Consider the following 25,042-nt stretch of genomic DNA (forward strand, 5'->3'; position numbering starts at 1 on the left):
CACCGATCTTTAACATGTACAGCAAAAAAACGAGCACGATGCAGACTAGACAAATCAATATCGAGAACAGAGGAACCAACATTGTGACCCACAACTGTTAACAGATATAAATTCCTTAATATGCTCTGGTTAATCTGTTATTATCTCAAACCTTTTGTGCCCCACATTGGGCGCCAAAAAGGACTGTCGTGGTTTAACCTCAGTCGGCAACCGAGTACGACACAGCCGCTCGCTCACTCCCCTCCCCTCCCAGTGGGATGGGGGAGAGAATTGGAAGAGCAGAAGTGAGAAAAACTCATGGGTTGAGATAAAAACAGTTTAATAATTGAAATAAAAGAATAATGTAATAATAATAATAATAATAATAATAATAATAATATACAAAGCAAGTGATGCACAATGTAATTGCTCACCACCCGCTGACCGATGCCCAGCCAGTCCCCGAGCAGCAGCCCCCCCGGCCAGCTTTCCCCCAGTTGATGTACTGAGCATGATGTCACATGGTATGGAATGTCCCTTTGGCCAGTTTGGCTGTGCCCCCTCCCAGCTTCTTGTGCACCTCCAGCCTTCTCAGTCAGTAGAGCATGGGAAGCTGAAAAGTCTTTGACTAGTGTAAGCACTACCTAGCAACAACTAAAACATCGGTGTGTTATCAACATTGTTCTCCTCCTAAATCCAAAACACAGCACTGTACCAGCTACTAGGAAGGAAATTAACTCTATCCCTGCCAAAACCAGGACATTAATTTATTCAACTTTTTTTTTGGCTGCATCTGCTCAAGCTCCTAGATTAAAACTAAACAGAAAAACACAGGTAGAACTCTCAATTAAGATGCTTAAGCAGTATGGAAGAAGTGGAAATCAACACATAGAAACCACTCATTGAAATGATGTCAGAAATCATGCAATACTTCAGGATGATACAGCTCTGGAAAAAAATAAAATTAAACTTCATCTTATAATACTACATTAATTAAGCTAATCTTCTCAGTGAGTTTGGGAAACCATAAGTATATGCCTCCAAAGAGCTGAAAAATTTATTCACACTCCTACCAGTTGTTCTTTGCTGTCCATTAGGTGCTGAGGGCAGTGGTCTCCAGGCAGCCCCCTGTCACTGGCAGCCCCAGGCAGCTTTCCAGCCCGGGGACCACACACTCTCAAGAGGTTAGGCCATTTGGCAAATGGTGTGTGAAATTCAAAAGGTATTGCAGATTATTTCACAATAACAAGCTTAGCTCACAAGTCACACACACAACTAGATGGGAAAGACCTAGAAAAAGTGTGCTTTAGGTGCTAGAAATAACTTTTTTTTCCCAGTGCAATTTCTACAATGGGCAGTTCAGAGTCATGAAGAGATCACAAAGTCACTTTCAAAATAAGAAATGTGCCAACACAATAAATACAGTATCACATAGAGAGACTTCTTCGAAGACACAAACCTGTGAGGTCAAAAAAGCGTTCTGCTGTGCACAGGCTAATTAGCAGCTGAGAGCTATGACTCTTCCGTTCACACGGCTGCTGGTCCTGGACCTAGCTCAGATGTACCTATAACTGTGCAATATAAACACTTTTCTTCACTTATTACAGCCTGTGCAACAAAATGTCCCCAGGACTGGCTTTTGGAGAGTCTCTCAGGTTCTCCAGCAATTCAGGGACATGGACGTCAGTAGTCTGTGACAGTAGGGGCATGGGAGACTTGAAGAAGCCTCAGAGTCTGTGGCTGGGCTGGGAGATTTGTGACAAAACCAAATAATGCCACCAACTGCTGGGAACCCAGCATAGGGTGTCTAAAAAGAATATGGAAAAAAATATGTCAACAACAGTTGTTGTATTGTAGAAGATAAAATTGTAAAGTGAAAGATCATCTCATCTCTCAGCGGGAGGGGAAAATGTGAAGTTATGACTTGGCACTGCTCTTAATTCCAGGAGCGGTTTTAGCCACTCTCCTACTCAGAAATTTCATCCCACTGTAATATACTCTTAAGCTTTCAGTTTCCTTGCCCCTTTTCCTTTCTTGTGGGGCACTTCCCTTAACACAGCCCTCCCACTACTAAGGACTACTTCCTCTGCTTCGGGAGTGCCTAGCACCTTGATTTCTTTTCTGCTGTAAACGTGCTAGAGGGTAAGTCTGTGCCTTTGTCCCTGTCCTGGTTTCGGCAGGGATAGAGTTAATCATGGAATCCTGGAAGTGATCATGGATTGGCCAGAGGGCAAAGATTTTGGAATATTGCCAGAGGAGGAGGTAACTCGTGCTGAAGAGGCCCCAATGTATAATGAACTACCAGAAAATGAGAAACACTATGCCCTGTTCACTGATGGGTCCTGTCGTATTGTGGGAAAGCGTCGGAGGTGGAAGGCTGCTGTATGGAGTCCTATGCGACAAGTCGCAGAAACGGCTGAAGGAGAAGGTGAATCGAGCCAATTTGCAGAAGTAAAGGCCATCCAGCTGGCTTTAGACATTGCTGACCGAGAAAAGTGGCCAGTGCTCTCTCTCTATACTGACTCATGGATGGTGGCAAATGCCCTGTGGGGGTGGTTGCAGCAATGGAAGCGGAGCAACTGGCAGCGCAGAGGCAAACCCATCTGGGCTGCTGCATTGTGGCAAGATATTGCTGCCCGGGTGGAGAACCTGGTTGTAAAAGTCCATCACGTAGATGCTCACGTACCCAAGAGTCGGGCCACTGAAGAACATCAAAATAACCAGCAGGTGGATCAGGCTGCTAAGATTGAAGTGGCTCAGGTGGATCTGGACTGGCAACATAAGGGTGAATTATTTCTAGCTCGGTGGGCCCATGACACCTCAGGCCACCAAGGAAGAGATGCAACATGCAGATGGGCTCGTGATCAAGGGGTGGACTTGACCATGGGCGCTATGGCACAGGTTATCCATGAATGTGAAACATGCGCTGCAATCAAGCAAGCCAAGCGGTTAAAGCCTCTTTGGTATGGAGGACGATGGTTGAAATACAAATATGGGGAGGCCTGGCAGATCGATTATATCACACTCCCACAAACCCGCCAAGGCAAGCGCCACGTGCTTACAATGGTGGAGGCAACCACCGGATGGCTGGAAACAGATCCCGTGCCCCATGCCACTGCCCGGAACACTATCCTGGGCCTTGAAAAGCAAGTCCTATGGCGACATGGCACCCCAGAAAGAATTGAGTCAGACAACGGGACTCATTTCCGAAACAACCTCATAGACACCTGGGCCAAAGAGCACGGCATTGAGTGGGTGTATCACATCCCCTATCATGCACCAGCCTCTGGGAAAATTGAACGATACAATGGGCTGTTAAAGACTACGCTGAGAGCAATGGGTGGCGGGACGTTCAAACATTGGGATACGCATTTAGCAAAGGCCACCTGGTTAGTCAACAGGAGGGGATCTGCCAATCGAGCTGGCCCTGCCCAGTCAGAACTTTTACGTACTGTAGATGGGAATAAAGTCCCTGTAGTGCACATAAAAAATATGCTGGGGAAAACAGTTTGGGTTATTCCTGCCTCGGGCAAAGGCAAACGCATCCGTGGGATTGCTTTTGCTCAAGGACCTGGGTGCACTTGGTGGGTGATGCGGAAGGATGGGGAAGTGTGATGTGTACCTCAAGGGGATTTGATTTTGGGTGAGAATAGCCAATGATCTGAATTATGTGATGTTAAGTACTAATTATAGTTATAATAGTTATACTAATAATACACAGATATACTAATAATACTAATAATATTATATGCCATACTAATGTTATTACAATAAGAATCATCCAGACTAATGAAGAATAACTTCAGTGAAACCAAGCAAAGCACAGTGATGATGGTACCAGAACTGACTTCAACATGAAGCAATCCAACACCACATACCATCTCCATTTTTCCTACCCTGAAAGATTATTATGACAGGTGGAGCCTGAAGTCATGGACTAAATGAACTCACCGAACATTTTAGAGGGATGGCCCACAGACGAAGGGAATGTGTCTCTGTGTGTGTGTGTGTGTGTGTGTGTATATAAAAGGGGTGGTGATTAATGAAAATGTACTGGAAAATATGAGACTTGAGTATGACGCAGATGGTATAGAATAAGGGGTGGATATTGTCCTGGTTTCGGCAGGGATAGAGTTAATTTCCTTTCTAGTAGCTGGTACAGTGTTTTGGATTTAGGATGAGAACAAAGTTGATAACGCACCGATGTTTTAGTTGTTGCTAGGTAATGCTTACACTAGCCAAGGACTTTTCAGCTTCCCATGCTCTACTGACTGAGAAGGCTGGAGGTGCACAAGAAGCTGGGAGGGGGCACAGCCAAACTGGCCAAAGGGACATTCCATACCATGTGACGTCATGCTCAGTACATAAACTGGGGAAAGCTGGCCGGGGGGGGCCGCTGCTCAGGGACTGGCTGGGCATCGGTCGGCGGGTGGTGAGCAATTGTACTGTGCATCACTTGTTTTGTGTATTGTTATTATTATCATATTATTATTATCATTTTATTTCAATTATTAAACTGTTTTTATCTCAACCCACGAGTTTTTTCTAACTTGTGCTCTTCCAATTCTCTCCCCCATCCCACCGGGTGGGGGGGAGTGAGCGAGCGGCTGCGTGGTGCTTAGTTGCCGACTGAAATTAAACCACGACAGTCCCCAGTCCTTTTCTCACAGCACACCTCTGCTTCTCCATATCAACCTGCCAGGTTGTTGGCTCTCAAAAGCTGGGGCTGAGCAAAGCTGCCCTGTGTGGAAGGTTGGTGAGTGAAAGAGATGTTGAATTCCTCTAGCCTCACTATCTCCAGCTCAAAAATATAAAAATTTCCTGAAATATATTACTATATCTTCTTAGTATTGTCTTGTGAAATATTCACTGAATATGACCTCTAGTTACAGGGGGATGTAACAAGGGAGAGACTTCTGTAACCCTGTAAATGGAGACTGTGGCCCTGTTGCCCAGTAATATGGTATTTCGCCCAGTAATACGGAATTGGTATTGCTGTTGCCAGTCCATGGGCTTTGTACTGAGTGTGCAAGGCCTCAGGACTGAGGCTTGCCAGCCTGGCTTTGTCTGAACTCATCTTGACCTGCCTGAAGCTTTATTTTTGCTTGGTTTAGCTGCAACAACAGTTCTTCTGAGCAGGTGGCTATACTTAATTTGTCCTAGCTTTGCTTATCTTTGTGTGGCACAACCACAGTTTTTATACAGATAGTAAAAAGTAGTTATTCTTTCTAACACGACTGTAACACGGTGCTGCAATATAGGGAAATGCAGTCCTAGCACGATAGCAGAGGCTTTGACAAGTAGGGACAGAGGATGAGGTGTAGAGGGACCCTTTCATGAAGGACTGACAGGCTGAAGCCATTGACCTTAGGACTCAGAGGAGCAGTGGAAGAGTAAAAGCATTACACTTAGAAAAGGGATATAAACTAGGAAGTGTATATACAACAAATTTAACTATTATTTTTGTTGTTGTTGTTAAGATGTTTCTGCCCAGAAGTATTAATGTCTTTTTTATTTTTTTCTCTTTTCTTTCTTTTTCTGAGATAATTAGATCTGGACTAATAATGATTGTTGAATTAGAGTGCTAAAAGTTCAATTACACTAACAATAAATTCTTGGGTTTACGTATAAGGTGTTTCCTTTTTGCCCATAACAGAATTGTATTACATTTGCCCCACAGACGAGGCCAACTAGGCAGCATCAAGCACCTCAGCAGACAGGCTAGCACTGCAAATTTATGAGGTATCGCACCACTTTGGGGAAACCCAAAACAGGTGTGAGACAGCGCATGTGCCTCACCCTGAAAGCCTGAGATTTCACAGGTCTGTATACGATAATCAATTTAAAGCCAGGTTCTGTCACATGTTTGAGATCCACCACTGAATTCAGTGAGGCAGGATGCAATAGTCATCGGGATTTGTATAATGTTTTCCAGGGCTTGACATCAGTGTTAAAAAGATCAAGATAAGAACTACTTATTACCGTCTATTCTTATTTAAGACAAAGATATAAAAAAAGAAGAGTTGGATCAGCCAAAATCAATGATATTACTCATTTGTGGCCACACACTATAACTACCTGTAGTCCTTACACTAGAATCTTGGCTACAGAAACACACCTCTCTCAGTCTTCTTTCTGATACCTTGTGTGGGTTTTGCTCTTCTTAATTAGAAATACATTATAACCCAAATACATTATCCAATGCAAACCCCAAATGCATTAATAAATTAATCCAGAAGTGAGATACAAAACTTTCTGTGGTTTACAATTTTCTGCTGAAATGACCTCATAACGCCACTAAGTTCTGAAGCTTGCCTGACTTCAACTTTCTTTAAGAACCTGAAAATCTCAGAGGTCTGCTGAAACTCTGGTGGCCCTTAGATGACTTCCAAGCCCAACTTCCCTCTCTCTCTCTCTCTGTCAGCAGTTCCTATTCTTCTCTTGAGCTGGAGAAGATAATCAGGTGTCCTCTCTCATCCATCCCAGTGCACTCCAGTGTCAGCTGGTCAGTCTGCCTCCCCTCTTAATGGGTCACACTGTTCTCCTCCTTCACACTGATTCTCAAGCTAGCTGATAAATTGTGTTTTCACTTGTCACAGCTTCCTGATACAGCTTTTCCAGGTTGTGGCTGATGTCCAGAGCCTTTGGCCCTAATTTTTCTAGGCTTTTTTCTCAGGCAGAGAAAACGTTAGGCTATATCCCAGGAGAGACTCTCTGATTTCAGGGAAAAAAACACAAGTTTGTGGGGCTTAGACTCACCTGACAGTCTTTTCAATGAAATGAGTGGAGGGAGGGAAATTGGAAGTGTCAGTGGTGAGCACTGTGTAAGTATTTAATGTTTAATGCATTTAACATATGAACAACTAGGTGATAAGAAATGGTTCCTCGTCAGTGTGAAAAACAGTAACAGACAGTAAACTTCTCCACTATCCGAGGACAAGTGCTAATAATATTGAAAATATGTGACTTGAAGAAGTCTTGTAAAATGGAGCATCAGTGTACGATGCTAATTCCCTGAAGAAACATGCAGCGATAGTTTGGTTTTGAGATTTCAGGTGAATGCAAGTGCAGTTCAGGCAATGCAAATACATTTTTTTGCTAAGATTCACTTAAAGCTTTATGTAGGACTTTATCCCAGAATACTTTAGCACAACTTAGGCAGAAATACCAGCTTTCCTTTGAATTCTCTTGCTCAGATGGCTTTTCAGTTGAAGTTATTTTTATCACTTATTTGTGGCTTGCTTTCATCTTAACACTTACACAATCTCTTCCAAGAAGAACAGCAAACTAGTTTGCATGTGCTAAATATACGACATAAAACAACTATTGCAATGTGATCTGAGACCTTCACAAGTACAGATGGACTTGGCTTCGTATCACACTTGCTAACACTGATACTGTTTTGCCACAGTGGCACAAACAGCCTGTCCACAACCATTCAACTAACAGAGCAGGTGTAAAATATCTCACTTGTGGACAAAGCTGCAAGCTAGCTCTTCCATTCCCATTATGAGACAGCAATTAGTGCTGCCTTAAAAAAAAAGAGAGAGGGAATGCAATAAAATTTACCGCACCATAGTACAGAAGATGCCACAGTGATCCTGATTTGCTGGGGATGGAGAACAGCATACACAGTCTGTGGTATCACAGACTCTGTGGTGTGGTTAGTTTGCTGTGGACTGTGAGAAAGGAGGTTTTGCTGACTTACCTAAAGCCCAGTGTTTTCTTATATTTTCTCTACAGAAGTTACTAAGGAAATGGTGTCTCCACCCTGTAAATAAAACCTGTTGGAAGATGATTAGGGTCAGATTCAGTATGTCTATAAATTGTTGTAGTGTGGCTACAAAGCTGGCTTCAGGCTGCTGGACTCTCCATGGGGAGTTTTCTCAGAAATAAAGCAGGCTCCACGAGACAGGTGCCAGTATCTGAGCCAGTATGAGATATGAGTATGAGCCAGTCTCTGAGAAGACTGAAGACTGTCTGGGGCTGGTTGTGTCTTTCGGATTCAGTTTCATTGAGCAGTCCTGCAGATACCTGAGAAGCAAAATCAGGGAAGACTTACATTTCAGAGATGCCAAGTCCTGTGCCACAAATACTACTGAAATCTGCAAGCTTGTCACAGGGCAGGCACAAGTTCCACCAAGGGATTTAGGCACTTAGGCCTGAATTTATCCTACCTACCCTTAAGTGTCTACTTCTAGCATATAAATTAAGCATCTTCCCTTTCCACTTAAACTTAGATTTTCATAGATGGCCTCTGAGGTTGTGTTCCTCATGTTCCAGGGCCCAATGTGAAGACCAAGAACCAGGAGCTACAACAGATGGGAACCATGCCCCAGCATAATACTTTGCTTTGGAGAACAACAGTTCACAAACCAGGTTCCCCAAATTAATAGATCCTTGACAGTGTTATTCATAATCTTGGCACTTTAGCTTCCCCATTGCAAAATGGAGATAATTGTACTGATCCATCTCATAAATGTGGTGAGAAGACAAATACTGTAGTATCTGTGAAGCAATCAGATATTACCCTAACAGAACTAGAGAAATGATCATGAGGGAAAAGCAAAATTCTGCAGTCCAAGAAGCATCTGGGTAGTGTACATTAAATAGGGCCTGGTCCTGCATGGTAGTGAAGTGCAGTAAAAAGAATCCTGAATAACCAGTCCCTCAGCTGGGAGGATGGCTCCTGCAAACTGAACGAAGCATCATGATGTGTGTACTCAAGAGGTTAACATGAAGGGCAGATTGCATTGATATTTTCTTTTGTAGTTCTTCCTGTGAGCAACTCAGAATATCTTAAGAATATGTTGAACTCCCAATTTACTTACATCTCAGTTGTCAAGTCTTACTTCTCCAAGGCTCTGTGAAATGCCCCAAAGCTGTGAGGAAGTACTATGACACCTGAGCAGCTGACAATGCAACTTTCATATGCTATCAATAGAAACTGTGTTTTGCTTTTATGTATCTTCCTACCTCTTCTAAAACATAGTGCCCCTGTAGAACACCTGCATGGGTGTGAGGACGTAAAAGAAGAGGAGGACGGCCTTTGCAGCCTTACTTCTGTGACATGATGGGGAGCACATACAGTTTTCATGGGCATGAGCAGGGTACAGTCTTCATAGTGCCCCAAAAAATCTGTTCCTGCTTCTGGGTGGGTCATCAGCAGGATTGGTCTTTAGATCTACAGCACAGGTCTCTTCTTCAGCAAAGGATGTAGACAGCATTATCAGGCTTACCTGCTAAAAAACCACCTCAGTCCCAAAGAACAGCAAATGGAAAATATTTGGCTCAATCTTTTTCCAAAATAAAGAATGGTTTCTAGTCACCAAAAGCCCCAAAGATTTCATTCGGGCTATCTGAAACATTTGATTGGGCTGTAACTTGGTTTTATCAATGTACAGGTTAGCCGTCTAGTCTGAACTCATTGTCTAGGTTCTTTCTATTGCTAAAGAGAGACCCCTCCATATAGTGATTCATTCTAGCCTAAGGTGGAGTAGCTTAAGACAGAGGCACTTACCCTCTGCAAATACCTACCTCTATCCTTTGACTATACAGGGAGCCCTTCTACTAGCTGGCCAATTACCAGCTAAAGGTGGGAGAGATGATTCCTACAGTCTACAACATTCAGTTTGAAGGAGTCTGGAATGAATTACCTACTAACAGACCTTGCAAAGTCCTCCTGTGTGCTTCTCCTTGTGCTCAACCGAAGTTGCCACATGCCCATCCCTGTAAGCTTGAGGACAGTCAGCAAAATGCCTGCTGAGGGCTACTGTGGATGAGGATGCTCAAGAGAAGTCTATTGCAAAGGACTCAGTAATACGTTTATTGAACTCCTTTTTCAACACATAACATCTACTTCATCCAATTTCACCATAAAAAGGCAGGCTGAAGCAAACCAGAGGAATGGGAAAGAAACTCCATCGGTATGCACCTCCCCTCCTTGTGCTGTCCTACTTTGCCTGAAATCCTTAAACATGCTTTGACACAGGGACTGAAGTCAGCATTTCTCCTTCCACATGGGAGGCCTAGAATATGAGATAAACTGCAAGGCCATCACTTAATCTTTGCTGTGGTCTTAGTGGCATACAGCTGAGGCCCAGTCATTTCTATTTAACTAATCTGCTTGGTAATTTTACCAATACTTTTGCCAACAGTGAACTGTCTCCAGCTCTCCCTTTCCCTCCACAGGAAGAGAAAAGAGACTTCTTCAAGAAATTAGGAAAATTACATCAGTGCCCTGAGTGTATCCCCACGTCTTGACTTCAGTATCCACATAACATTCTAAATTTAAGGCAACAGTATTACTGTCAGAAAAAGCTAGTTCTCTCTTACACTCAGCAGTTGATGGAGTAATAGAAGCACATCATGGTTTGGTTCCCTTGCCTCAGTTCTGTCAGTGGTAGTGTTGTGACAGCTTGTAGAAAGCCCCAGCTGAAGTAAATCAGTTTTGTTGCAGAAATTTTTCGTTCTTTTTTGATTCTTCTCTTTGGTACAACCAAGCAGTACCTCCCTGTTTATAGAATTTCAGTTGATTAGCATGATGAAGTTTATGTACTCTTTTTTTCCCTTCTTGCTCTTTCTAATTTTATAGATGGAGAACCTAAGCAGCTCTCTAATTTTATAAGGCAAGCAATCTTCACCTGGCAATGTCTCTGACTTTGGGAGGCTTTTCTCCCACTGCTTCCTCTGCTTCCATCTCCTAGGCAGTTCTTTGGATTGGTTAATGTTTATAAAGCTTACTAAACCCTTACAGGAAAGATGCTAAGAGTAAAATCATAGAAAGTAAGTCTGAGAAAGCCCTCCAGAGATCATCTAGTCCTTTCCCAATCATTTCTCACAGGCCATGTTTTCTAGACCAATGAACACTTCATTCCTTTCCCCTGGATTTCTTCAGAGTCACAACATCCCTGAAAAAGGGATTTTCAGCTGGCTCTGTCCTTTCTAACAGGCCCTATCCTCTATAATATAATAATAATTTAGCTACAATTCAAAATGTAGTCCCAGGTGCCTAAAATTAAGTGTCCAATATGAGATATTTCTTCTCTTTTGAATCTTTCTTATTTCCTGTATTTTAATCTCAATCAAACTTTCTGAAGTAGCTTCCATTTATTTGCATTACCATTTCGGAAAGAAACCGTCCTGATTTCCAAGGGTGAGAGCAATTGGAGTTCAGGCAGCCTGAAAACACTGTCTACTTGTATTCAATCTAAGCACCCAAACTGGAGGCACAAAGAATTAAAATTATTTCAAAACAATGTGTGCAAAACTGTGCCTTCTTTCTCAAATTAGAAGTGAGTCCTGAGTCATGAGTCACTCATTCCCCATCACAAGGATCCATCAAACCCATTACGCCAAACTAAAGACCGCTGCTTACGTCACAGATTATGAAAGTAGCATGTAGGTCTTCCAAGGATGACTTCTTCTGTGATCTTTCCTAGGACTGGTCTGTACAAGAGATAAAATGAAAACAAGAATTTATCCATTCCTGAGAGACTTCAAATTTTAGCAGTTCTACCAATATATTCGTATTGCAGGTTTGTATGCATTTTTTTCTCCCACATTTGTTTAGAAAGTACTGTCTGCATAGGCTGCTTGCTATACAACTAGGTGTTTTTCCTCTCCTGCGTGGGAGGGATTCAATCCCAAAGTGCCGCATTTGCTAAGTTTCCAAAACTTTTGCCGTCACTTACAGGTTGGCTCTGCTAGTTTCAGCTGTAACTACTTTTTGCTTGGGCAAACTGGTAGAGCAAGCAAAAAGAAGGAGCTTGGTGACTCCAGAAAGTCCCTGAAAAAGGCAGAAGGAAGCCCCAGTGTCACAAGACAGGGAGAGAAGAGGGCAAGGATTATTTCTGGTACCCCCAGACAATTACACCCACCTGTAGCCCCTGGGCAATGGACTCCAAAGGAGTCCCACTCTCGAGAGCCCAGACAAGCCCCTTCTCCAGGCAACCGCCTCTCTTTCTCATGGGGCAGTGAAAATGAAGTGCCTTAGGCAGGATTTTTGATCCTGCAAGCCAAGCATTTCTTTACCAGGCATAGTAGTTCACAAAAGATTAAACTTGCAAACAAAACTGCTGAACTAGCAGCCCGTACATTGAGTAGGAAGAGATGTCCCGAGCGGTAAAAAACATAACTTTTCAAATTCAGACAGCAACTCAAAGGGAGATGGTATAGAAAGAAAATGTGGGTTGTGTCTCCCTGTTATCCACTGTGTCCCTGTAGGGAAGGCCCTTTCTGCTCAGGCTTGAAGGTTTTCAGTGGTTTGCAGTCTATATTTATAGCAAAATCTACACAGCCCCTTCCAGATCAACAGGAAATATTTACATTCTTTCAGCCATCAGAGAGACCCCTTTTCCTAATGCCTTGCTTAGGTGCTCCTTCTGAAACAGCTCTGCGAGTCTCTTTTATACTCTCTAGAACACATGTGGTCAGATTATGTATCACTGGTTTTATTGAAACTCCACATAGATTTTCTAGGAAATGACAAAATCCAGCTATAATTGTAGCACAAGCCAGTCTTACAGCTTTTCAGGAATACTGCAGGAAACCACCCAGCAGTCTTAGAGAAAATGGTCAACAGCTGCTGCCAAAAAAATGCAAATTTTAAAAATATAGCCTTGCTATAACTTGCTATAAAAATGTAAAAAGACTCCTCAGGGAGCAGATAAGTGGCCATATTATTCATCAGTCTTGGTTTATAATGATCACTTATATAGGCATCAATTATCACTCCAACAGCTGGAGGCTGTTGCAGATGCAGTGCCAATGGCACTGGTGAAGTGAATATTTAAAAAAAATAAATGCATGACACCAGCCTGTACACTCAACTATACTTCCTGCCTTTGAAGCAAAAATATACTTTAACCACTTTCTGTTATTTTAATCTCTTTCTTTCTATTGCTTTCAACCCTGCACTGTCACCACATCAAAAAGGGAATGAGCTGCAGGTTCCAGCTTGCCTCATACAGCAGCCTCTTAGAAGTGTAAGATCATTACAAATGGCTTTGCAAAAATTACAATAGATTTTCAAGGAGGGGTTCTACACCACACAGTGCAGTGTGGTGTAGACTGCATGAGCTGGTCACATGACTGGAAGAAAGGTAGCTCTACCAGCATCGTGCTCTGCCTGACCTAATTAGCTCTGAAACATCTGGACCTTGACTTGTCTTTCTTCACAATGCTCACCTAAGGCAAGTGTGACGCTGTCTAACATAACACTGCTTTGCATAGTATCAACATATCCTAATTTTGCTTACAGACTCTTTTTCACTAGTAATGATGAAAGGGAGAACCATGTAGAAATTATGTAGAAGTCAGCCAGTGACAATGAACATGAAGAATACCTTGGTGGGGTTGTTTCAACAGTCATTTTGGAGACCTGAATTTAATTTTAAAAGCACACATTCTGTATGCCAGGTATTTCACACCACTTTCTGTTGAGCTGCAGAAGTGTCTAGAGCAGCTAGAAATACTTATTGTCCTGAGAACAGGATTTTATTGAATTTAACCACCCAGTCTTAACCCTGTAGAGAGATGCAGTAGTTCAGATACTGACCGCTCCAGTTCCAGCTGGAGCAGAACAAGTAGACGCCCATAAAGTCTTCATCCCTCAGTTCAGACCTCAGCCTGGAAACTGAGTGTTTTCAGAAAAGAAGAACCATACCCTTGATTCTTGTAATGTTTTGCAATAGATCACACAGGAAGTGCTGTTTCCTATTTTCAGATATAGGGTTTAACTATGTGTTTGTTCACAAAGAAGAAGAAGACGCTGTCAGACAAAACCAGCTTGATAAATCAGTGAGTAGCTATTTTTTTTCCTTTTTTACATACAAATGTGTATCAATAGATATAGATTCACTTAGTGGGGAAGTGTATGTGCCTAATGATAGTGGCAGTAGAGCTACCATTCAAGCAGAGACACTATCTTTAAGAACAAGTGGGTCTTGTAACTAGCTTACAACTCAGGGTAAGGCTAAATGTGAGACTAGAGAATAGAACTGGACAAATGGTGTAGAAAATTATAATTTTTTTTGTACTAGAAACTTACTGGGTCTTGGTTTCAAAGCTATTCCAGGAGGTCAGTAGCTTGAAAATGTATTCTTGCTAAGGATATAAACTGATCAGACATTAAATCCTTCACACTCAATCTAACTTCTCCAAATCTAAGCCACATCTTGCTCTATCAGATGCAGATGGCAGATGTTCTTCATCCCTATCCTATCACATGGTTTCTTTGTATTATTCAAGCATTTAATCTGTGAAAGGTATTGTTTCATTATCATATTATGAAGGGATATGTTCTTTGGGATTGGTTCCTCTTTTTAATGTGATGTCTCTGAGCCACCACATTAGAAAGCTTGTATTCCATATCTCATATATATCAGTCATGATCTGGCTTGCAAGTTTTGTTAGTGAGGTTTTATATGAAAAAAATTCATCACTACTACACTGGAATTGTACCATTCTCACACACAAGGAGAGGTGAGCTCCTCTGCTTGGATAAATGAGACTTGCCACTTGGGTATTAGCAAAAAAGCTACAGTAGCCTAAGAATATAATTTTTTGGGGGTAGTATATCAAATATGCAGCTATAGCAACATTTGCTTTCATGGGAGAATTGCACTGTCATTTGCCAGAACAGTTGACAGTGCCAGAGCAGTGGGCTTGAATTTCTCTATGTGGAGACCCTTATAGCAATAACATGACAGGGGCATGATCCTATGACATATGTTGGCAATCTCCACTCCAGACTATTATCCTTCTTTTTTATACTCAAGTTCATCCCCAGAATCATTGTGACTACAACTGTTGTTTGAATTATCTGAAGCAGTTTAAGCAGAGACACTGAAAAAAAACCTGAATGGAGATACTAGCACAGGATTAACCTACACAAGAGAAGAGCCCTCTTACACATGTAGTCATGATTTGGAGGAAGACATTTAATCAATGTCTCAAGTTTATCATAGTGCTTATTTTCAGTTCTTATTGTACTCTTTTACTGTACATTTGTTTAGGTAAGAACACCTCCTACTTCTTTTGTCTTGTGACCACATAGACTGACTCTATTTAAGTGCAGAAAAGCTCAGAATTTTTGCAAGACTGTCTTTCTGGTTTTGTTGGGGAATGGAAACAATTGGATCTTGAGGGTGCACAGAGAATTAAGCCTGTTTTTTTCCAGCCCAGAACATATTTTTCCTTGAAAGCCCTGCAGGGATGAAAAAACCTCATCAGTTAGGAGGCAAGCCATTCTGAAGAGATGTTATAAAAGAGGAAGAGGTTTCCAAAGTGAGGTTTAATTTTGGAAGGGACTGTCTTTTCCCAGTCATACCCTGGAAAGAAATCCTGTGGTCACTACCACATGAAAAGATGCGTTTGAGGGAAACTATCAGCTCAGAGTCTTACATACAGCATTTAGATTACATGTCCATCTTTTCCTTCAGCTTTCTTGGTAACTCAAGAAATAACTTTTATGCTTGCTCCCCAAGATGTCTCTGGTGTCTGTGCACAGTCTTCTCTGTAGTTTTGCCTGTCCACAGACTCCTTCTGGAAAGTCAAAGGCAAAGTTAAAGAGATAGAGCTGTTAGCAGGAAACATTGGGCACTTCTCTTGCAACACCTGCTATCAGGATATGGGGTATTATTTTTCTTCATTTAAGTTTCAGGTTTACTCTGTGCTACATTGTACTTCTCTCTCTCTTCATAAAGTCCCCTAGATGCTGCTGACACATACTTTTAAGCTGACTACAAGTCATTAAGCAATTTCTTCTTCTGTATGACAAATACTGCCATTTGTGAAAAGGAGGAGAGCGAGGGCAGGGGGAGTAGCGCTGTGTTACCTGTTCACGCATTTCAAAAGAGAAACCTTGTCTTAGACTGTAAAAAGGGAAAGGAAACTTTGGGGGTCATTCAGTTTTGAGATAAGTGGCTCCATTGATGCATGGATGCTCTTCTAACTTGTAGTTATCAAATGTTCTGATTTCCGTGAGGAAACTTTGTCCAAATCCCCTTTAGGGCACAGCAGACTCATTGAGCTGTGAAAACTGCCATCCCTGAATAAGTCAGCATAGCAACTCAGGAGCCTCTTTGCTTGAATTACTCTAAATGGAAACGTCCAATAGTCATACCAGTACCTAGACACTTCTATAGCTGAAGGTGACACATTATAGATAATAGCTAATACTCAAGAGCTAGCAAAGCTTCTCTCAAAGCAGCTGAAATACAGACATTTAAAAAGACATGATTCAGAGCTACATCCTCATTATAAGAATCTCTGATGTTGCAGTAAGTGCAGCTTTGTTAAAACTTAAAGAAATGAAATTACATTTATTTTGGCTCACAAGATTACAATTATTAAGAAAATAAAATTTTCTCCCATCCAAGCTGTAAACCCATTTTCTCTGCAAGAACTCTTTCCCAGGGTGCAGGTATTTGGCCTGAGGCTTGGTCACACTTCACTGTACACAACTTCTAGGAGACTCAGAACATAACCAGTCCTCTGAGGGGAAACAAGAGTAGCCTCTTATTGGACTGCTCATATATTTAGACGCTTTTGCACGATAAGCACACAGGATAAATTAGAAGGGAAGGAGGGCACCAAAGTGAAAATTCTCCTTCTCTTATATTTCTACCTTAGGTTTGACTCCGTTGCCCGCTTTTGCAGAAATCGTCCAGAATTTCTGTTAGCAACCAAAACTACCCTGTGCATGCAGAAACTGTGGGTGTGGGGGCAGGACAGCGGGCACTGATGGCTGCATGCAGTCCATAAAGTAAATGAGAAAGCCCTGCAAATGAAAATCATTAAGACTTCCTGAATATTCATTTGTAATTTTGGAAGGAAAATAAGAGGGAAATAAGCCAAATAATCACAAGTTCCCCAATCAGAATCTCTCAGAAGACCCCATTTATACTTACAGCACAAGAGTAGAGATAAACCTGGAGATTCCTTTGCTAACACACCCATTCTGAAGGTTCATGCTTAGATCATTTTAGAGCCAAAACCAGACTTCTTGTCAAGGACTACAGCTTCTGCAGATGTTCCTTTCTGCATGAAAATGAAAATTGGAAAAATGGTTAAAGATAAATGAAAAAAAAAAATCAAATGCAAACAGTAGTTTCCAATAGAACTTGTTAACCAGATCAGTTTTCTAGAGCTTTTTGTGATTAACATTGCTTGTGTGCAAAGGATAAGGAATTTTTTAGAAAACACTTCAGAAAATATTTTTAACATTTTATGCTTGTTGTGAAGAGGAGGATCTGACTTCTATCCCATGCAAATGCTCAGAGATTTCCCATCAGGTCATAGACAGTGAACAAAATAATCACAGAACATGCTGTCTTTCTAGGCAGCATCAATGTGAATTGTGCAGGGCAGGAGCTCAGTTTTGGTAGTCAGAAGGTGTGCTGGGTCTGGCTGGGACAGGCTTAATTTTCTTCACAGCAGCCCTTATGGTGCTGTCTTTTAGATTTGTGACCACAGCTGGGACAGGTGATCCAAACTGACCGAAAGGATATTCTGTGCCATATAACGTCATGCTCAGCAATAAAACTGGGGTGGGGGAAAGCTTTTCCAAAGTAGGCATTGCTCAGAGACTGGCTGGCCATCCGTCGGCTTGGTGGGAGGTAGCAAGCAAGTTTGTCCTTTGATCATCCCTTATGGTTTTTCTGCTTCCTTCACTTATTCAACTGTCTTTATTTCAACCCACAAGTTTTTCTTGCTTTTGCCCTTCTGATTCTCTCCCCTACCCCGCTGTGGAGGGAGGAAGGGAAGGAGGGACTAGATGGGGGCTTAGCTGCTGGCTGGAGTCAACCCATCACAGGAGATAAGACTTGGGCAGCAAAGGAGACAAATCTGTAGGGAATCAATTACATTTAGTTCTGTTACTCCCACGATTATTTTCTGTTGTTCTTAAATCTCAAAATAAGTCCCAAACTAGATTAAAAAAAAAATTACTTTCTTTGTATATATACAAAGATTCAACAATGCTAAGTGCACCAGGGGAGGTTTAGATTGGATATCAGGAAAAATTTCTTCACCGAAAGGGTTGTCAAGCATTGGAACAGGCTGCCCAGGGAAGTGGTTGAGTCACCATCCCTGGAGGTATTGAAAAGACCTGTAGGTGTGGTGCTTAGGGACATGGTGTAGTGGTGGACTTGGCAGTGTTAGGTTGACGGTTGGACTCGATGATCTTAAGCGTCTTTTCCAACCTAAATGATTCTACGATTCTACAATTCTATGATTCTATATATGTATGAGTGTCTACGTATGTGTAGATATAAGAATGTATACTTGTGCATATACACACAAAAAAAATTGTTTTAACACTGTGTAATTAATAAATTTGCTCATGAACATTATTTGTATTATATATATATCCACTGAGATAAAGACCCAGATTAAAACTAAGTCCTCTGGATCCTGAATAGTCTGTAATTATGTATCAGGAAATAATCCCTTCCTCAAACAGCTGAATAGGCTGACACGAGCTTAAGACGCTTCAGAAATTACACATGCTACAGCTCATAATGGCCCACCATGTAATTAAATTGAGCTTCTACCAAAAAGCAGACCAGGGGCCTGCCTCTGTGTCACTCCAGCCATGGGCTGAGTTTCTTCAGTTACATTTAGTCTTGCAGAACTCAAGTGCAGACAGAATGAAGTGGTGGTTTTGAGAATGTCATCTCTGCAAAAGACATCTGCAATCGCACGGGGTAGACCTCACCATTGAAAAAAGTGCATGGTGGGGCTGCAAGCAGGAAAGAAGCAAACATTGCTGCATTACATGAGTGGCCAGGGATCACAGAACAAGTTGGGGCAGACGCACTACACAGTCTTCTGTGTCGGGAGCAGTCAGTTGCCTTTGTCAAGAGAACAGGCATCAACTTGCCAGGAAAATGCAGATTTCAAAACCATCAACCTGCTACGAACAGCCACCAATCTGCCGTGAAGTGCCTGACAAAAGCAGTCATGATGACACAGGAAGAAAAAGCAGCCCTTTTACCAGACAGCAAATAGCTCTATTTACGCGGCTACCAAACGCATGGATTTCACTTCCCCACTAAGTGACCAGGAGGCACGTTTGGTCCCTCTGACACCCGTCTTCACAAAATCCTCTTCCTGGCTTCTCACAGGACACGCAGGAATTCTTCCATTTTCTCCAGGAGTGTGTAAGAAGACAGATCTCCTCAACTTTCCAGAGACCAAATTACACAAAGCTATGCTTCTGCATCTGGCTCACAGTCCTACCAGGGACTTGGGAAAGGGGGAGGGTTTGGTGGCAGGAGGGGCTGACATCAAAGTCGCAAGCCTTTACCTGCTCCCACTGTAACAGAACTTGCCTGAGGGCTGTCACAGCTCTGCTGCACAGCTTACCTCCCAGGCTGTGACTCCTTCTTGCGAGGGAAGCCCAGTCCCCCGCAACAGTCCCCAGACCAAAACTGGAGGGACAGGGAGTTTGGGCAACCCTTGCGCTTCCTCAATGGCTATGTCACCTCACAGGAAACAGTGACTAACAAAGGATGAAGGACGATAGCAAAACAACCGCTGCACATGAAGAACTGTTAGTGCACACTCATAGCGATGGCCATGTCTGCCTTTCGCCTTTGTGCCCCCCCCGAGACACTTAGCCAATCTAAACTTTGGAGCTCCTGAGTCACAGCTGTTAAACAGCTACTGAAACAAGGAGTCAAAACTTCTTTCATCCCCGCAGATGCACTGGGGAGGTCTTTCAATTCACAGGAAGATGCCACAACAGATATAGGTGTTATAGGCCACGCTGATAGCAACCGTCACCTTTTATGCCATTTGCTGAGGTGTTTGCCTATCCGTTCTTTCTACAGGACTGCGCACCGTTTTCATTCCAGAGCCACCTAAGACCAGCACGCTTCCATGGCCTACGCCTGACCCAGGCTCTGTAAAGGACACAACGTTTACCATTTTAACCAGACCAACACTGCCGACTTGCTGCTCTGCAACACCCAGGACAGCAGGTCCACCAGGTGGGTATGTTTAGTACTGCGCAAAGGTCATTTCCACACCTCCAGTGACCCAATTCCCACAGGCATTAAGGCTCCCAGGAAGTCATGAACAACCTGAACAAGCGGCAGTCAGTTTGTTTTGCCCAGGTCACAGCGCCTTTGCAGGCACCGGCTTACACCTTGCCAGTGCCTGGTCCTCCCTGGGTGCGGGCTACAGTACGGGCTGGCACAATGAGAAGGTGGCCAGGTCCCAGGAGAAGCACGGCTATGCTCTGCGTGCCAGCCGCTCTGCTTTCCTGCTGCTGCCTCGCTGGCTCGCTCCATCCCTTTGGAAAGCCGCTGCTGAGCACAACAGCCCTGAACTACCCACTGCTCAGGCTGAACTCATCATTCCTCTGCTTCTGGTTGCGTCAGGCAGCTGACGGGCTAGGCTGAGGAGGAAAAACGCACCAGGCAGCATACACGTAGGAAACGACACCCAGCACATTTCCAACATGCAGCAACGTGACTTCACTGGTATATAGATCGGTTTCCTGGGAGCTCTGCAATTTCGTTCTCTTCCACACATTGACGCAGTAATGCTTATGTGCTCAGCAGCAAAAAGCATTCCAGATGAGGACATCAGCGTGTTTCACTCCCCTCACTGCCAAGCTTGGAGTTTCCTCTAGTTTAACATCCTTTTCTTCCTTTCCAGATCAACACACCATGGAAAACCATACCATGGACTTAGCCGACTGGCCACTGACAACAGAATTTGACTACAGCGATTCAACGCCATGCCCAGGAACTGAGGAAAAACACTTTGCAGCAAAACTTCTGCCACCGCTTTATTCTTTGGTGGTGATATTTGGCCTCACGGGCAACATGCTTGTTGTCCTTATCCTGGTAAAATACAAGAGATTGAAGAGTATGACTGACATCTACCTGCTCAATTTGGCAATTTCTGATTTGCTGTTTGTATTTTCTCTCCCTTTTTGGGCTTATTATGCTGTTCACGACTGGATTTTTGGGGAAGTGCTGTGTAGAATTCTCTCAGGTGTCTACCTGCTTGGCTTCTACAGCGGGATCTTTTTCATAATCCTGTTGACCCTAGACAGGTATCTGGCCATAGTGCATGCAGTGTTTGCTTTAAAAGCTAGGACAGTTACCTACGGCATCCTCACCAGCGCTGTCACTTGGGCTATTGCTATTTTTGCTTCTGTTCCTGGGATAGTATTTCACAAAACTCAAAAGGAAAATTCACGTTATACTTGCAGTGCTCATTATCCAAGTGATGCCACAATATATTGGAAGTACTCCTATGCTTTAAAGATGAACATTCTGGGACTTATTGTTCCAATGCTCATTATGATTTTCAGTTACTCCCAAATTCTAAAAACGTTATTGAGGTGCAAGAATGAGAAAAAACAGAAGGCAGTCAGACTTATTTTCGTGATCATGATTTTTTACTTCATCTTCTGGACACCATTCCATATTTCTTCTTTTTTGCATACATTTCAAAGTTCACTTTTCAACCCAAATTGTGAAATCAAAGGTCAACTGGAGAAAGCAATCCAAGTGACAGAAACAGTATCAATGATCCACTGTTGTATCAATCCTGTGATCTATGCATTTGTTGGAGAAAAATTTAGGAAATATCTTTATGCCTTTTTCCGAAAGCATGTTGCAGCCCACCTCTGCAAAAAATGTCCAAACCTTTATCGTGAGAAATTAGAAAGAGTTAGTTCCACATTCACACCATCCACTGCAGAGCATGACATCTCTACTGGACTGTAAAAATACGTCAAAACATTAGTTAGTAAATGTTGCATCACTCACTTTGCCTTAAGGACTGCCTGACATTATTTAAGATCTTTATGTCAACCACTACTGAAAACTGTATGATCCTCAATTCTTGTTGTTAACTGTTCCCTGGGGTTACAGGATTTTCCATTCTTAAACTAAGAGAATCAGTGAGTTCTCCAGGAAACGTTCACACCATAGCTGGATCACATCAAGATTTGAATGGGGCCCAGAATAGTACGATTCTGTTTCTTGACCCAAAATCTATCCAATGAACAAATGCTAGTGAGATGTACCTGGGGGGGAATACAATATTGAAGAGATTAAGGAGTAATACATCATCTCACAAGAGCCATTTACTGTTATGTGAACATTTTAAGATAAACACTGGGAGGAAGCTTTGAGGATTGATGTACCTGTTTAGTATTCAACATTAATGGAACACCTTTTGGAAGTGACTGTATTCTTTCTGTAACATGGTCAGGCATTTGATAGGGGGAAGCTTTTAGTTTTCTTCACTTTTTCCCCCTACCCATTATTTTCCCTACATGAATAAAAGATGTTTCATAAAAAAGGAATTTGAGGATGAATATGAGATATATCAAGATAATATCTCTCCTCTGATGGGAAACTTGACTGACCTTTATCTTACTGGGGCCATTTAACCCAAGGATTTATCTGTTAGCTAATAGTGTAGTCATTTTTAAATATAATCCTTTTGACTATAGGCTAAGTTATAGTATTTTGATTTTAGTTCTTTAAATTTATGCCTGCCATATCACTGTTCCGTTGCTAACATTTTCCAAAGTGGGATTTTAATGGACAACACTGTGATTTTTGTGGGTGAAATTTTGCAAGTAACTCCGCACACCGAGTCTACTGACTGTACAACAAGACAACGTTGCACCCCAAAAAAACATGAGCTTGTTTCTGACAAATCACATCCCTCCAAGGAAAACAGCACTTAACCAATAAAAGCACATCAGCAAAGATCTGCAAGGCCAAAATGAAAATTACCTTGGTATTCAGTATGCCAAATTCTGTATGAAAAAAATATCCGTACCCTCTGAAGGATTTTGGAGACCATGAGCACAGTACTGAGTGGAGGCTTCCCTAGTTCTGGACAAGTGAATTATGTGTGTAAAGGAAGACTTTACATGGCAGATGCAGTAAGTGTGTCAGGCTAGGCTCCCTCATGAGAAAAACATGCTCTTCACATACACTGTAAGTCTGATGTTTGGGATACACTTCTAGGCAGACAGTAGCCTTGGAACTGCAAAAGCAGCCAACTGCAGAGGACACATACCCACTTTGCCTTCCCAAAAGAGTGCCCATAGACAACTGGTGCCTCAATTAGAACTGCATGCTAATTGAAGACTCAAGACCATTAGTCAACTGGTGTCCTATGGCCATACATTTATGCCATTATTAGGAGTTTCCCTGTGAAAGAAAGTGGTATTCTAGGGACATGATGTTAGCAAAGAAGAGGCAGGAGGGGCATAGTGGAGAACTTCTTGCTTCAAACTGTAAGGAAGTGCAGATTAGCACTCCTTATGCAAGTGAATGGTCATTCTGCTTTTTTTCCCATTTACTTCAAAGGGCACAGCTCAGGCATGTAAAACCTTGCTCATGGAAATCTGGAGGGGCAGGTTCAACTAGCCTCCAGGCAAGGTAAGGACACAAGAGAGGATTCCACACTACTTAACATTAGCCACGTGACTCAGATGCCTAAATTAACAGCAAATCTCTTCAAGGTCCCTCAGTAGTCAGCAGAGAAAAAGAAATGCCTGAGTCAGAAGCAGACATATGATTTAAGCAGCCTCTGGGGGAGACTATCTGTCCAACTATATAAGGAGCCTGGAAATGCCAGCCTCTTAATTTAGTTATCAGATGCCTTAATCTAGGTGATGCAAATACTCTTCCCCCTGTAGCCTTATAACATCACGGCACTGCTTCTATTAGTTGTTAGCTTTTATCCTATCAGCTATTATAATCTGGCCACTAACTTGTGAGGTTATAGCCACAGAAAAAAAGAAAAGACCAAAAACTATCCTCACAGTAAACTTTCTTGCTTGGAAATAATATTTTTCCTTTCTTTTGTACTTCTTTACTGCACTAAAGTGAAAGCACCTTTTTAATATTAAAACATAAATTAGTTCAGTGTGATACAAATCCTGCTCTAACTGTGATATTTCTACTGCTCTGTTTTATTTTAAATTCTTTTATTGTTGGAATTACATTTCTTCCTGTTTTCATGTTAATGCAGTGAAATTAATAAAATCTGTGTCTGAAAAACAATGTATACCCTGTAGCCCATGTTCTCTTCCTAAGCAAAAGGTCATCAGCTCTGCTGTCAGAATGGAGGTTGCAAAAAGATGCAACTATGGACTTAAACACTCGCAATACCACACTCCAGTGAAGCAAACCAAACTGAACAAGCAGAGAACTGTCTGCCCAATCCAGAAGCTACTGTAGCTGGCAAGGCTTTTATCTACCCACAAGCCTGAGAAGAGTGCATTATAATAGCTTCAGGAAAAGTCTAGGGCCACAGATTTTAGATGGGTGAAATACGACAGGTAGGAGAAACAGGAATGTGTATAGGGGAAGAGGAGGAATAAAGGAGAGCAATAAAAGATGCCACTCTATTAATATTGGGATAAAGACAGGATTCTCCATAGACTTTCTGCAGCTAATTTCAGATCTCCTTGCACTGCATAGAGTGACCCCAGCAAAGTGGTGTGCCTAGTCTCCCAAGTTTTACGTGTAAGGAACTTTAAGCATTCAAAGTTCAATATGGAAATATGCTTCTGCTTCACCATGTTATTCACCCCGTTCCACTGTCCCAATTCCTTTTTTCAGCCTACGATCCATACCTCCTCCTCTCCCCTGCACACTCTTTTCATCTGTCCACAAGGGGATAAGCTAAATTCTATACCCGCTGCCTTTGTTTTCTGATTTGCATTTTCTATTTTGTGCTGGCAGGAAAACAAATAAACTAAAGATTAGCTTATTGTTATGTTATGTGCCTAGGCAGGATAATCCTTGATCCTTCATTGTAGCTTTGCACTGAGACAAGCAAGGCTCTAGATAGTTTTGTGGCAGATGTTGAGTCTTAATCAGTCAGATGTGGCTGCAGCATGGTGTAGCTACAGGCCAGGTAGTTCCAAATTAGACTAGCAGGACTTCAAGCAGTCTGGTCACAGTGGGATGGAGCTACCCATGGGGAAGGTTTAGCAAGATCCCCAGTCCCTATGAAAGAGAACACAAGTCACCTCAGCAGAGAAGTGGGGGAAATTTTACGTACG

At 42.3% G+C, this 25,042-nt stretch overlaps 1 protein-coding gene across 1 annotated transcript; it reads left to right on the top strand.

Moving 5' to 3' along the window:
* Positions 1-19,823: 19,823 nt before the first annotated feature.
* LOC143156878 (C-C chemokine receptor type 2-like) lies at positions 19,824-24,027 on the top strand. Its single transcript, XM_076331044.1, has 2 exons — positions 19,824-19,976; positions 20,650-24,027. Exon 2 carries the CDS (start codon positions 20,661-20,663, stop codon positions 21,729-21,731), a length of 1,071 nt encoding a protein of 356 aa, XP_076187159.1. The 5' UTR covers positions 19,824-19,976; positions 20,650-20,660; the 3' UTR covers positions 21,732-24,027.
* Positions 24,028-25,042: the final 1,015 nt, after the last annotated feature.

This window comes from Aptenodytes patagonicus, chromosome 2 (genome assembly GCF_965638725.1).
Source record: "Aptenodytes patagonicus chromosome 2, bAptPat1.pri.cur, whole genome shotgun sequence".
NCBI lineage: Eukaryota > Metazoa > Chordata > Aves > Sphenisciformes > Spheniscidae > Aptenodytes > Aptenodytes patagonicus.

Coding starts and splice junctions, on each gene's coding strand:
- LOC143156878 (XM_076331044.1), top strand. CDS start 20,661: ATGGAAAACCATACCATGGACTTAGCCGACTGGCCACTGACAACAGAA.